The 13,498-nt window shown below is 41.0% G+C and overlaps 1 protein-coding gene across 1 annotated transcript in view; it reads right to left on the bottom strand.

Annotated features, from left to right (window-relative positions):
* LOC114910915 (transcription factor Maf-like) overlaps positions 1-7,751 on the bottom strand; it is an 89,595-nt gene extending 81,844 nt beyond the window's left edge. Inside the window, exon 1 of the mRNA XM_029253304.1 lies at positions 6,314-7,751. Coding sequence (XP_029109137.1) covers positions 6,314-7,287 — 974 coding nt within the window. The 5' untranslated portion in view covers positions 7,288-7,751. The remainder of the gene's footprint in view (positions 1-6,313) is intronic.
* Between the last annotated feature and the right edge of the window lie 5,747 nt (positions 7,752-13,498).

The raw sequence follows: 13,498 nt of genomic DNA, 5'->3' as shown, positions 1-13,498 counted from the left end.
ACATTTAAGTTCCTCAGCCTCGGGATGTAATGTGTCAGGGGACACTGGGTGGTAGACCACACAAGTGCAGCACAAACCTACAGATGTAACAAGGGCAATAGAGGGAACCTGTCTCACTTTTAGTCCTCCTAGTGAGATAGCAAAATTAATCAATTTTATTAACATTTTAAAAAACTAAAAGCTATTACCTTTTTCCTGCATTAAGAGGACACCGTGAGCTTCATGATCACAGCAATGGCTCGTTTGTTATAAATATCATCAATGATGACAAATACTCAAAAAAAGAAAATGTACAGAAAACAGACAATCCTCACACATTTTACTGCTGATGATTTATTTAAAAGTTCCTCTATGGATGTCCCAGCCCAATGGATAAAAAGCATCCATAGACATCCACACAGCAGACAGGTGCCTGATGCGACATCACTATGGGGAACTCTGCCACTTTCCAAGGAGAAGGCACATGAGCGAGGTGTTGGGGGTCCCGCGGGTCACTTTGTTGGGCAGGGAGGTCACCGACTCTGCGGAGAGAGCCAGGTGAGGCAGAGCCAAGGGTCTGGTCCAGCACACACCACGCACTGACTCGGCCAATTTTCTAGGCCTGGACGATTCTAATGGCACATCATCCACCCTTCCTTTGTTAAAAAAATAAACACAAAAATATGTGCTAGCAGTTAGGGTATCTGTCAGAAATTTTTGTTACATGATGCCAATGATGTTAAAAGTTTGTTTGCTATGTGTGTTATATAATCATCTTAAACAAAATAACTGTTATCCTTGCTAAATCAATAAATATGAACTTTTCACATATGCGATTTACAAAGGCAAAGCATACCTTTGCTTTAAATATCAATCTTCGAAGAAAAAAAGGTGTATTTTTATTTCATTTTAGAATGAAAAAAGGAAGAACAATAAAAAGAATATAATTTAAGATGTGGAAAGTGAAAAATAAGGTATCGAGTACAAGAAAGCATCTTAAAAACCACAGTGCTACCCTAGCATCAGCCAGAGAGAGGAGTTAAATTATTCGATTTTCAAATAAATGCCACAGGTCTTAGTTGTGGGAAGCTCCAGGAACAGAGCCATGTGGCTCTGAATTCCTTTCGGGAATTTAGTATGACATCAAATGACTCTATTTAAGCACATGATAATCCAAACTGTAATTCTGAATATCATCTTCCGAATTTCTGCGCTTCAGCCTATTTCCTGTGGAATACAGTCTTTCCTACACCCATTTAATAGTTCCGTATAATAATATTGACTTGATGTAGATATTCACAATCAGGCAAAAGCTAAAAATATGCTTTTTTCATGAAGTTGCTTGATGAATGTTGAAGTCCCAGATGCTGGTTGTCTGTTTAAATGTAAGAGTTTTAATCAGCTATGTGCAAATGGGGAGTAAATGCCCAGCTGCACGGCCCAAATTTGTGCCTTAACATCTTTGACACATCGACATTGCTGAGGAAATCATAGACAAAGCAGCGATACCACTGCAAGTCAAACTACTTCATTCCTAGACAAAAACAAAAATCAGAATTAACAAATAACAAACAAATTAACAAAACTTTTAAAATCGCTGCAAAGCATCAGACTGCAAAGAAGAGATGCCGCCTCTGAGTTGACCCTTATTGCAGTGCTATTCCTCACACCCTCAGCCTTCCCGCTCGTGATTGTACGAACACGTCGCTCAGTCTGCCTCTGGCTGTGGAACGCCATGTGCAGCGAGACACCGAGGCCTGCAGAAGGAACATAGTGCAAACCGACGAAGTAAAACGCGCACTTCCTTCCAAGCGGTTACATTTTTCCATTGATGGTGACGTGAGGAACCAGGCTGCCGTGGGTGAGAGTGACGCAGCTCGAGTCCCGAGCTCCGTAGCTGCAGCTCAATGAAAGGGCGCCTCCACACCTTCTGTGGACATCCTCAGCTCAGCAATCACCTCTCTTTTCTACGGTGTGTTCTTTGGCCTCCTCTGCACAGCACTGTATTTGCATGTACGGTATTTAGCATAGTCCACGGTACAGGTGCTTCTCTTTTTTACCAGTTTGCTTCTTCTCGAAATAAACAGAAAACAATGCAGCGAAAAAAAAAAAAAAAAAAAACTGAGTTGGGGGTCAAGGCACAATATACATTCTTTCTTTAAACTGTAACAATCTGAGGGAGAGCTGTCTCAAAATATTGTGGCACTCGTTGTTTATTAGTGATTCGTTCTCTTCTAGCCAAGAGAAATGTTCAAAATGTTAAAAATTCATTCAATGGCAAAAATTATAAATATTCAATACATTTATAATTAATGGAGATTTCTTTCTAGTCGTCGTTTCCTTGGTGGCGGAAAATGATTAAGTCACATTTTGCAACAATAGCTTACTGCACTTTGACAATTACAAGAATAACTGCATAGGAAAATGGAGATGGGGAGCAATTTCCTTCATTTTCGTGTGTGTAACCGCAAACCAGGTAAGGGGTAATAGGTTTTACGCGTAGCTGGTGTGTGCCTGTCACAAAGGGTTAGCCAAATATACAGCCACTGTGGCACATAGTAGCTGCAAATCAAAGAGACACACTTGCCTGGTGAAACTCCGAGCTTCTTTGACTCAGATTCACTTCCGTTACCATCTGTGCAAAACTGTTGCCATTATGAAAATAACTCCAGTCCCGACAGCTCGCGATGGCCGCCTGATAACTTCTACACGCCTCAATCCCATATCCTGCCCGTACAGAACAACTCTTAGCGAAGCGTGCCAGAGCCCAGTGGCAAGAGAGCAATTCTGAGTAAATATGTCACTGTAAATCAAGTCTTCATGAGTATACTGTCCATGTGGAACAGAGACAAGGTAAAGGGAGAGTAAAAAGGCATGGATCTCCAACAAGGCATAAAAGGAGCAATGAAAACCTCCTGACAGCTTGAACATGTGTTCTAAAACACATCTGAGCTTCTGTAAGTGGGAGAATGCCTCAAATGTAGTGAAAGTTTCTCTGATGAGCATGTCATGCAAGTCACAGAAGCTTTCAAAAATGAATTTTAGTAGTTGATGATGACACAGATGTGTAATGAAAACCCATGTCACTTCCTTTCTAATGACTTCCATTTGTGTGTAGGCTGCTTTTCTACTAAATTGGTAAGACGTTTACAATAAAGATCCCAGCTTCAACAAACAAGTGTCAGAAGATCCTAGTCGGCAAGAAGGTCCATGGACATTTCTGCTCTGAGATTGACTCCATCATCAGATCAGAGACACGCTGAAGAGGACAGCATCTTCATGCTGCTCTGCAGAGGTCACTGAGAAAGACCCCCAGCAACATCAGTTCAGCCTGAGTTACCACATGTCAAACGTAGCTGAACAAATGAAAACGAGAACAATTTACGGACATGAATAATAATGCACGTTCACAGACATGGTGAGAATGCAGTCACATTGGAAAATATTGCTTAAGTTAATTCCACAAACCAATTACTTTGAACTCTATAAAAATAATAAGAACTAGATGTGGATTAACCGGCACCTAATGTGTAGGAGATTATTTAATATTTCCTTTCTGGTAAAAACATTGATAGGAAGGATGAAAAAACGGATTTCATAAAACAGCTAAATTTAGCATCGATTCGGCTGAACAAATTTAGAAACATCGTATGGCAAATACTTTTTGTTAAAGGTTAAATACGCAACTTACTGCTCCATCATTTATTACTTAGACTAAATTTACAAAGTTTTTCTGGTAGATCATATGATACGTTATGTTACTTTCGTTATTTGAAAAAAAGGAACACGCCCCATTATATAGTTTAAATAAAATGTTGACACCCAGTCGATTGGACGTATTAAACGTGACCGTGAAATCGGATCCTCTGTGACGTGCAATAAATCATATTATTTCATCCTGCATTTCAGACACATGCACTTCTCCAAATCTAACGCGCCACACGTGACTCTAACGGAAAAAAAGGTGTTTATTCAATTTATTTTCTATGTGACGCTAAGAAACACGTCTGTGATTGAACTACAAACGTATATACATGATCTATGCATGCATAAATGTATATAAATTACGTCTTCTATTAACTTTTAAATGTTCGTTTTCTCAACAGGTGATCTGAAAAATGTGGGAAAAATAAACAGAAAACAACGTTTATAACTGGCTTCACAAACGAAATAAACATGGTATGACAGACATGCCAGTAGTCCTTATTAGATTATCTTGGTGTTTTCAAGCTGCATCTACTCAACTAAACACGTTTTTGTACATGCTCTTAAAAAAAAAAAACAATTAGATGAAGCCGAAATTGTAATGTATTATTTATTGAATATGGTTTAAATGTATGAAATGAAAGTGATCACATATGAACATCACATACGGTTAGTAAGTAAAATTTTTTGCACAGCAAAATATATATAAAGAGAACATTAACATTTTTATTTTATTATATTGATAAATGATATTTTCTTCCCGAGCAGGGTATAAATCCCTGAAATTTATCAATGTCCAGACATTACTTGTTATACTGTATTACCATTATTGCCTTGGTTTCTCGTCCCCAAAACAATTAGTCCTGCATGATAACACAACACAAAATACTGTACCATAATTTAAGTGTCCAGCAATGTCATGCATATTTCATTTTATCTATATCCATATATTAATTATCTAAAAGTTTTCCATTATGTATCATATGATTTCAGGATGTTTTAGTGCAATTGAATCCAACATAATTATATTTCAAAATGCATGGCCGTTAGGTAAAATTATATTTAAATACTTTGGCTTAAATGCAGTCAGCTGTATAACAAGAGCTAGGCTACATCTGTCAAACTTTTGCCTTTTGCTTTCAAATGCAAGACATAGTATAAAAGAGCTCTAGGGTATTAAAAAACAGTATATTTTACAAATTACCTCTTCTGCCATCAGCATATGAAACAGGAAAAAGAAATCAAATAAATCAGTTTAGTGCAGGGTCGCCTAATTCTTCACTCTCATGTCTTTGAAAATCAACCTGTAGCACATGAACTACTGTTCAGGCTTCCAGATTTCAGACTATAAATCTAAAAATCTTTCTTAATTGTATTCAAAGATTCCATTGCATTCAAGATGTACCCAACGCACAAGGGTATGGATTCATGAAATAAAAGCGCTTAAGCCGTACAAAGTGTTAAGTCCCGAAGTGGGAAAGGTTGCAGCGTGATGTTAAGTCCTCTCCTTCTTCAACACTCTGAATCCACACTGAGATCTTTCAGGAGGTGCGTTATTATGATACACTGACTGAGAGTCTCGACGGTGTACAACTGGGTATCGGGTCCTGTAAGGAAGCAGATGCAGGAGCTGGTGGCACAGGGTGTCCTTCTCACTTTTTTGTTCCAAACCCAAAAAAGTGATAAGGAGGTACTAAAATTAAGGTATGAATGAAAGTTCATGTTCAAGCACAAAAGAGAAAAAAAAAAAAAAAAAAAACCAACAAAATAATAATAAAAAAAACCGTACATGTCCAGCATGCAGGGTTGTACAATAATATTTAGCCCTTTACCAAAAAAAAAAGAAAAGAAAAAAAGAACAAATAATGGATGTAATTATCCCGAACTCTTGCAGTCAACGTTCAGCGAAAAGTAAAAAGAACAAATTGTAATGCATGAGCTGAGAATGGGGTAAAAATGGAAGGCTCAGTGCTGTCCATCTGGCATTCTATAAAAAGTAGCCTGAAAACTTACTAAAGAAGCTGAGTTCTGACAACTGGTGGTTCTGCAAATTAATACTTACACGTTCAAGCAGAGTGAAGTATAAAAACGGTCACGGGATATACACACATATGAACGCACAGACACACACAGAAAAGAACTCGTGTGTGTGTGTGTGTGTAAATATTTCAAACTGTGTTCTATCTACATTTTCATACAAACGGAAAGCTGTCACGAAGGTAAAACGTAATTGTTACATAAATTCTAATACTTGCCGCAAGTTCAGCAACACAAAACTGATGGCAGGTTTCAAAGACATCATCATCTCCACACTGAAGAACACAGCAAAAAAAAAAAAAAGAAGGGAGAAAAAAAAAAAAAAAAAAAAAAAAACTCAAGGAAAATGTTAAACCGGGAAGGACTGAGCAAACCCCGATTCTCACACTAAGTCGAAATCAATTATAAAAAGAAAACGAGGGAAAAAAAAAAAAAAAGTTGTGAAACTTCTCTGCCGCTCTATGAAGCCACAAACAAAAAGCGGCTACGGAGCAGGACCTTTTTTTTTGGCAAAGGGGCCCCACAAAAGGCTCGCCTTCTTGTTTTCCCGTTTCTGTTCTACTGTTTTTGTTTGCCCCTGGCTGGCACTCACATGAAGAACTCCGGCGAGGACGGGTTGTTGTCGCTGCTCGAGCCGTTCTCGCGGAAGCCGCTGCTCACGAGCTTCTCGTACTTCTCCTTGTAGGCGTCGCGCTCGCGCGCCAGCCGCGCGATCTCCTGCTTGAGGTGCTCCACCTGCTGCAGCAGCTGGCTCTTCTCGCTCTCCAGGACGTGCCGCTGCTGCACGCGCTTGTAGCGGCACGACTGCGCGTAGCCGCGGTTTTTCAGTGTCCTCCGCTTCTGTTTGAGCCGGATCACCTCTTCCTTGCTGACCCCCCGCAGCTGCCGGTTCAGCTCGCGCACGGACATGGTGACGAGCTGCTCGTCCGAGAAGCGCTCGTCCACGCGCGTGTGCGGGTGGCTTCCCACCGCGCCGCCGCTCGAGGGGCCGCCTGGCGCCGGGTGGTGAGCGCCGGCGTGGTGGTGATGGTGGTGGTGGTGGTGGTGGTGCGGAGTCCCGTTCTGGGCGGCGGCGGCCGCGATCACTGCGGACACCACGGCGGCGGCAGACCCCATCTCCTCCCCGGGCGCGGTGGCCCCTGTCCCGGCCGCGCCGGCGAACTGCTGCCCTCTGGCATAGCCGTCGAAGCTCTGCAGCTGGTGGGTGCTGTTGATGAGCGCCTCCACGGCGTCTTCGGGGCTGAAGCCCAGCGACTCCGGGTTGAGCTGCTGCTGGTAGCCGCTCATCCAGTAGAAATCCTCCAGGTGCGCCTTCTGCTCGCTGCCGGAGCCCGGGCTGGGCGCCGAGAAGCTCGGGGAGGGAGGCACCGAACTGCAGGGCGTGCTCATCGGCGTGGAAGACAGGGATCCCCCGGCGATCAGGCGGCTGCACTGGCTGATGCTGCGATCGGGCTCCACCGGCTCCTTTTTCACTTCAAACTTCATCAGATCGAAGTCATTAACATATTCCATGGCCAGGGGACTGGTGGGCAGGTCGGAGCTGCTCATTGCCAGTTCTGATGCCATCCTTTTGCTGTTGACAGTCCTCCAAAGGGGGTGAAGAGCAGCTGTCAAACTGTTCTGGTTTGGAAGAGTGTGCGCCAGCTTGAACTCTTAATGTTTATTGTCAACAAAAAAAAAAAAAGAAAAAGAAATCAAAGAAGAAGGAAAAAAAAAAAAACGGAGATACTGCTTTTCTCTTTGCAGTGGTGAGTTTTTTAGTTTTTCTAAATTATCACTTGTCCTTTGCAGATGCTGCAGTACAGGCGCAGCGCACGGCGCGTGCAGCTCTCCTCTCGCGCTTCTGTGCCTCTCACTGCCACCGCTCCTGCATCAAACACCTAACACTTCGTGGCTTTTTGAAAAATAATGACAACGGCAAACATGTTTCGGAGCGGGTCTCAGCAGATGAGCTGCTTTTTAAGGAAGAAACAAAAGACAGCTTGGTAAGAAAAAAACACACCTTATGCTTCTTGTAAGAATTTTAAAGGTTCCCCAGCAGATGAGTTTTAAAAGCATTGCAGAGTTTTATAGGCGCCCTGACGTCAGGTTCGAAACGACGAATTGAGCGAGAGTCCCAGCCAATGGGGCTCCGCGTGGCCCGCGAGCCAATTAGCATAATGGCGGAGAAACAAAAAGTTTGCTCAACTGTCAGGAGCCGTCAGCTGACTGTCAGCTGGAGCTCTCCGCTTTAACCGTTTCGAGCCACAGTTTAGTTCGTTTCAACCGCCCCCCCCCCCCAATTGCTTCGTACAGTATCCGACGGGATATTAATGTAAACGAGTTTATCATATTACCTGCACTACCAGCTCCTGCATACCTGCTGCTGTTTAGGCTCTGTCTGTTGCGAGTTAGTTTATTGCACATTTACATCGAAACATTCAACTTCCTATTAACTACGGTTTCAATAATATGCAATACTTTCACTGGAAACAACCATATACTGTACGTTTTGTTTTGGGACTCTTCATTTAGAAGATTTCCTTTTTGTGTAAATTTGTGTAAAAAAAAAAAAAAAAAAGTCTGACAAGGACACGTCGACGCGGTTCTCGTTTGTTCGCCGCAAAATCAAGAGCAGTAAAAATATTAACGTCGAAATGTGTACAGTATGAAGTAGCTGTAAGCGCACCGCTTTCGGAAGAAGGCTGAGCTGCGCTGCGGCCGCGAGCCGCTTGGAAAACTCAACAGCGCCACCTTTTGGAAGCCCGAGCTCACGATTTCGCTATTGAAATGAAAGCGCGGATTCGTCCTGCGTGCGTGCTGTCAGTCTGGTAATACTTACTGTGGTGAGTTCGAATTTTACCTTTACTTGCAGTCGCCAAGTTGCGTAAAAAAATAGAAATAACTCGTTCATGGCAGTATATGCAATAACAGAAGGTAATTGTTTTGTAATCTCAAGCCAAGGTTGTAGATTCGAATCCCCTCCTGCTCTAGTACCCTTGCCTTGATGAAGGCACTTACTACCTTAAATGCTCCAGTAAGAATACCCAGTTGTATAAGTGGGTAAATCAACGTAAAATCAATTATCTGACATTAATAGTTACACTGGGCAAAGACATAATGGAAATTATTAAATAATGACACATTTTCAGACTTGTATGTAGGCTGTTTTTCAGAAATTTAGGATCAACTGTTTACATGCAGTGGACAAACTAATAAGATAGCAGTGACTCTAAAATAATTTATTTTAAATTTTCCTGCTCAGAAACTGGCAGAACATCAGTTTCTTGTTTATCTGTTATTAATTTATCTAGTGCAAGGCTGAGAGATAACTTAAGAGTTTCACAATTTAACATTTCTTGTCCTGCAAAAATATGTGTATTACGTTATAAACAAGAACCACTGAGAACCAGCTCTCACCAAGTACACAGAAGTATCATTTTTTCCTTCAATTTTCTGTATTAGTTACCTGAATCAGGCCAAATGATTAGTACGCAGGGATAGAGATTAAATAACTCATATTCTGATTAGTTTTCAGTATTAAAACAACTAGTAGTGCAGCAGTTAGCACTGCTGCCTTTTGACCCAAAAGTTGCATGCTCAATTCCCACCTTTAGCTATAATACCCTTAAACAAGGTACTTACCCTAGATTTCTCCAGTAAAAAATTACCCAGCTGCATAAATGGGTGAATAATTGTAAGTAGTTTAACACTGTAAGCCGCTTTGGAGAAAAGCATCAGTTAAATTTCATGTATATTATCACTGGTTATTATACGGGAGAGGGGTGCGGTGTTGCAGTGGGTTTGGCCAGGGCCTGCTCTGTGGTGTCCTGCAGCTGACTGGGGTCCCGTCTGGGATGTGACCCCTTCCCCTTCGGTGCTGTGCCCTGTGTTGCCGGGTTAGGCTCCGGCTTGCCGTGACCCCACTTGGGACAAGCAGTTGTAGACATTGTGTGTGTATTACATGGGAAAAGCATAATTTAAATGTGCAGACAGTAGAGGTAGAAGACACATGTATGATGTTTAAATGGCTTGTACCAAGGTGAAAAAAGAGCACTGGAGAAATGAGTGGAGCACATCCCTCTAGACACAACTACTGTAGCATCAGTAACGAGAAGGCAGCCCTTCCCTTGCTTCACTACAATGGCATTAATAACAGCAGAAAATAATTGAAAAGACATTAAATATACCACCAAACAAGAAAGACCTGTCAATCTATTAATAATGGCTAAGAAAGCAAGTGATGCACTGGAGCCGGTTGCTGCCAAAGGTCGTGGAGCCGAACCTAGAGCTGGCATATCCAGTAGTGTGGGAGTCGGGCTTGCAGTTTAGTTACCCTGACATGTCCTTGGCCAGTCCTGACAGTTTCTCCCAGGTACTTAGCAGATCTTCTAATGGGTTATGATCATCGGAAGGCCTTCTGCTGCATTTCCTGGTGATTGAATATTAAACGATAAACATATTCTTTTCCATGTAACCAACAGCATGCCATCGCTGTGATGCTACAAATGGGGCGGTTCCACCAATTTTGGACCAGGGGTCGCCAGATTTTTTCCTGAATATCAGCAGCCACTGTTGTTCTGTGCATCGTCATAAAGAATTTACATAACAGTTCTGCAGGAGGATCATATCGCAGGACCTGTTTTATCTGTACATTAGGCGATAACCGTATATCTGACACTTGCAGGGGAATTAACGTTGTATTACAATTACTGGCGAATTGTTGAAATATTACTTGAGACGTTGCAGTGTTATTTATGAACTAAACCAACTGGCACATGTTGTATTTAATGGCATGTTATAGTTGATAATAAAGCTAAAGCCAGCTGTCCCATAAGCAACTCAGATGCTGTGGTGTCACAACGACATAAGTAATACAGCAATTAGTCACCCACGTTGATCATACTACAAATTAAGGCTACGCAGTACATGCAATATAAAAAGAATAAGCAAAGGTATTGCCACTTGCACACTGAACAGAGTCAACCTATGGCTCTGTACTAAAGCGCTGTCTGCTCTGTGGTGGGAAGGTTCAGCAATAAGCTTGCAGCATCCAGCCAGGCATGACACTGCTGGCTGCACTATGTTTTAATTACTGTCAGACATTAGTCATCCACGAGGAAGGCTTGAACAAAGTAAAATTGTAAAGTCACAGAGCAAAAGTTCTCTGTAATGTTTTTTATTGCCATCTGGATTTTATAAGGACAGATAATCATGTTGCTAAAACGCCAAATTAATAGCACCTAGTTATATTTTACTTAAAACCACTGAGAATATCATATGCATATGAAGTTTTTTATTATTTTTATCACATGAATATTGCAGTTTTTTTATACGATATCCCTGTACTTGTTCATTATTAGTTCAGTTTTTATTGTTTTTTTTTTTTTTGTTATTTCCTTTATTTAAGTGCAAGAAGTCATGTTACATCATTCAATAATGATGTCTGGTGCAAACTGCCATCACACAAAATGATGTAAATGCAAAGAGACCTCTGGTTTTCATGGGCATTTTCAATGCTCTAGAGATAAGTGAATTTACGTAACTGTGAACAGAAGTTTGCTTGCTCTATGCTTTATTTACAGTAAAATAGAAAGATTACATCTATACCCAACTGTTCTCCGAGTTTCACTTTAATGACTCTTTATTTCTTGTTTTGAAGACTATTTTTAAATGACACTGATTTGAAGCCCATTCTGCCTATGAATGAAGATGGATATTGCATTTTGCAACTAAGAAATGTGTCTTTTAACTTTTGATATTTCGAAAATATTTTTGTAAATTTGTACATGTAATACTGAAAGTTAACTGCAGTAATGCTTACACTTAACTGCACAATAAGTGGATTATGGTTAATTTTTTATTTAAGGTTCATTTAACATTAATGTAATTCTGTGTCTCATGAGACTGTTTTGTTTAATGTATAGTTCCACTGGAAAGATCCCCACAATGTTACAATGCACCTTCTAAAGCCTTCACAATAACGCAGTTAGGCCCCTATGTCCTGTGCCCCCGATGACCAGCTGTTGATACTGTACAATAATTAGTAGTGACTTGATCATGTGTTCTCACAGCCATATTTCGGATTTCACTGCATCACATAACCCTTTGAAACTCTAGTTACATATTTATTTTGAAAGAAGTATAATGGTCAATCCAACTTCACTTATCGCTTTGTCCTTAGCCAAGACACATTTAACTATCATGCAAAGTTCAAGTTACTGGAAAGACTTATGTAATTGTAGTTCCCGGCGTCTTACAGTATGCAAAAATACAGTATGTCATCACAGTAATAGTCATAAATTGTTTCCATTAGTGGCTAGTGCAATCTCACCTGCCTGCTTAATTCACCATTAAAACAAGTCTTAAAACCTCGACGGCAACTGCACTGCAACAACACCATTTACACACACACATTTTCTAAACCGCTTGTCCCATACGGGGTCGCGGGGAACCGGAGCCTATCCGGTAACTCAGGGCGTAGGGCCGGAAGGGGAGGAGACACACCCAGGACGGGACGCCAGTCCACCACAAGGCACCCACAGCAGGACTCGAACCCCAGACCCACCAGAGAGCAGGACCCAGTACAACCCACTGCGCCACCCGCCCCCCCAAACACCATTTAGTGTCAGAAAAAAATTAATTGTAAAATATGAAAACCAATAAAAATCACTGTGAAGTAATCCAGTGAAAACTCATAAATTTCTTATTATTTCCAAGCTTCTTATCTGAACACATTTTACAATTGTGTTGTCTATTTTTGTCGATGATGTAGGGGAAAAGTAATTCATTATTTACATAAATCTACCTCTGTCTACAATTTTGTCTTCTTCCATTTCATAGTTGTAACAAAAAGCCTTTCATGTTGCACTAGTTTCACCAACGATTCTCAAATCTCGATTTTGATAGTTTAGTCATTGTAAGATGCTCTGGGTGGTTGATATGTTACGGTATTACGGTAATGTGATTTTACTACCAAGAATAAAAAAGAAAAATAAAGCACATCCTGCTTTCTGTGTATTTGTGTGTGTGACTGTTCAACTCCATTTCAGCCACAAGTTATCTGAACAGCAGTGAATCATGTTACTTTTGACCCTGTAAAATAGTAGCACTAGAGACTGCTCTATTAGATTAATTTAAACAGTAAAGGTATGCAATTTATGTAGTACAAGGCCTAAATTCAAACATCCTGCACAACGTACTAACTGCATTACTACAGTGGTGTGAAGATGAAATTTAAAAATCTATCACAAGCTTTACGGTATTCTAGTAGCTTTAAATTAAAGAAAAATCCAGTGTGAAAATTATTCAATTTTATTTTACAGTATAATCAGTATAATATAGTAATGTTACGTAGACCTAATGGGGGGTTTGGTGGCACCGTGGTGCAGCAGTGCAGTGGGTTTACCCTGTGCCTGCTCTCTGATAGGTCTGGGGTTCGAGTCCAACCTGGGGTGCCTTGTGATAGACTGGTGTCCTGTCCTGGGTGCGTGTTCCCTCCCCCTCCAGCCTTGCGCCCTGTGTTGCTGGGTTAGGCTCTGGTTCACCGCACCCCCAATTAGGACAAGTGGTATCAGTCAATATGGGTGTGTGAGTAGACTTAACAAATCCTGGGATTAATCCTGATGAATATTGTTTCAATTGACTCGTTTAATACATTGAAGATCATTGAGTTATGATAACATCAATCAAGAACTTTTGAAGCAATATTCCCAGTGGGCTTTCAGGTCTTCAGTTATTCATTTCCCTAAAGCCTTGCTAATGTTTATGCACTATGTTTCAATAGATAATATTTTCT

The sequence above is a fragment of the Scleropages formosus genome, chromosome 7, assembly GCF_900964775.1.
Source record: "Scleropages formosus chromosome 7, fSclFor1.1, whole genome shotgun sequence".
Taxonomy (NCBI): Eukaryota; Metazoa; Chordata; class Actinopteri; order Osteoglossiformes; family Osteoglossidae; genus Scleropages; species Scleropages formosus.
Note: the sequence above shows the minus strand (reverse complement) of the source record. Positions and strands in the feature narration are given on the sequence as shown.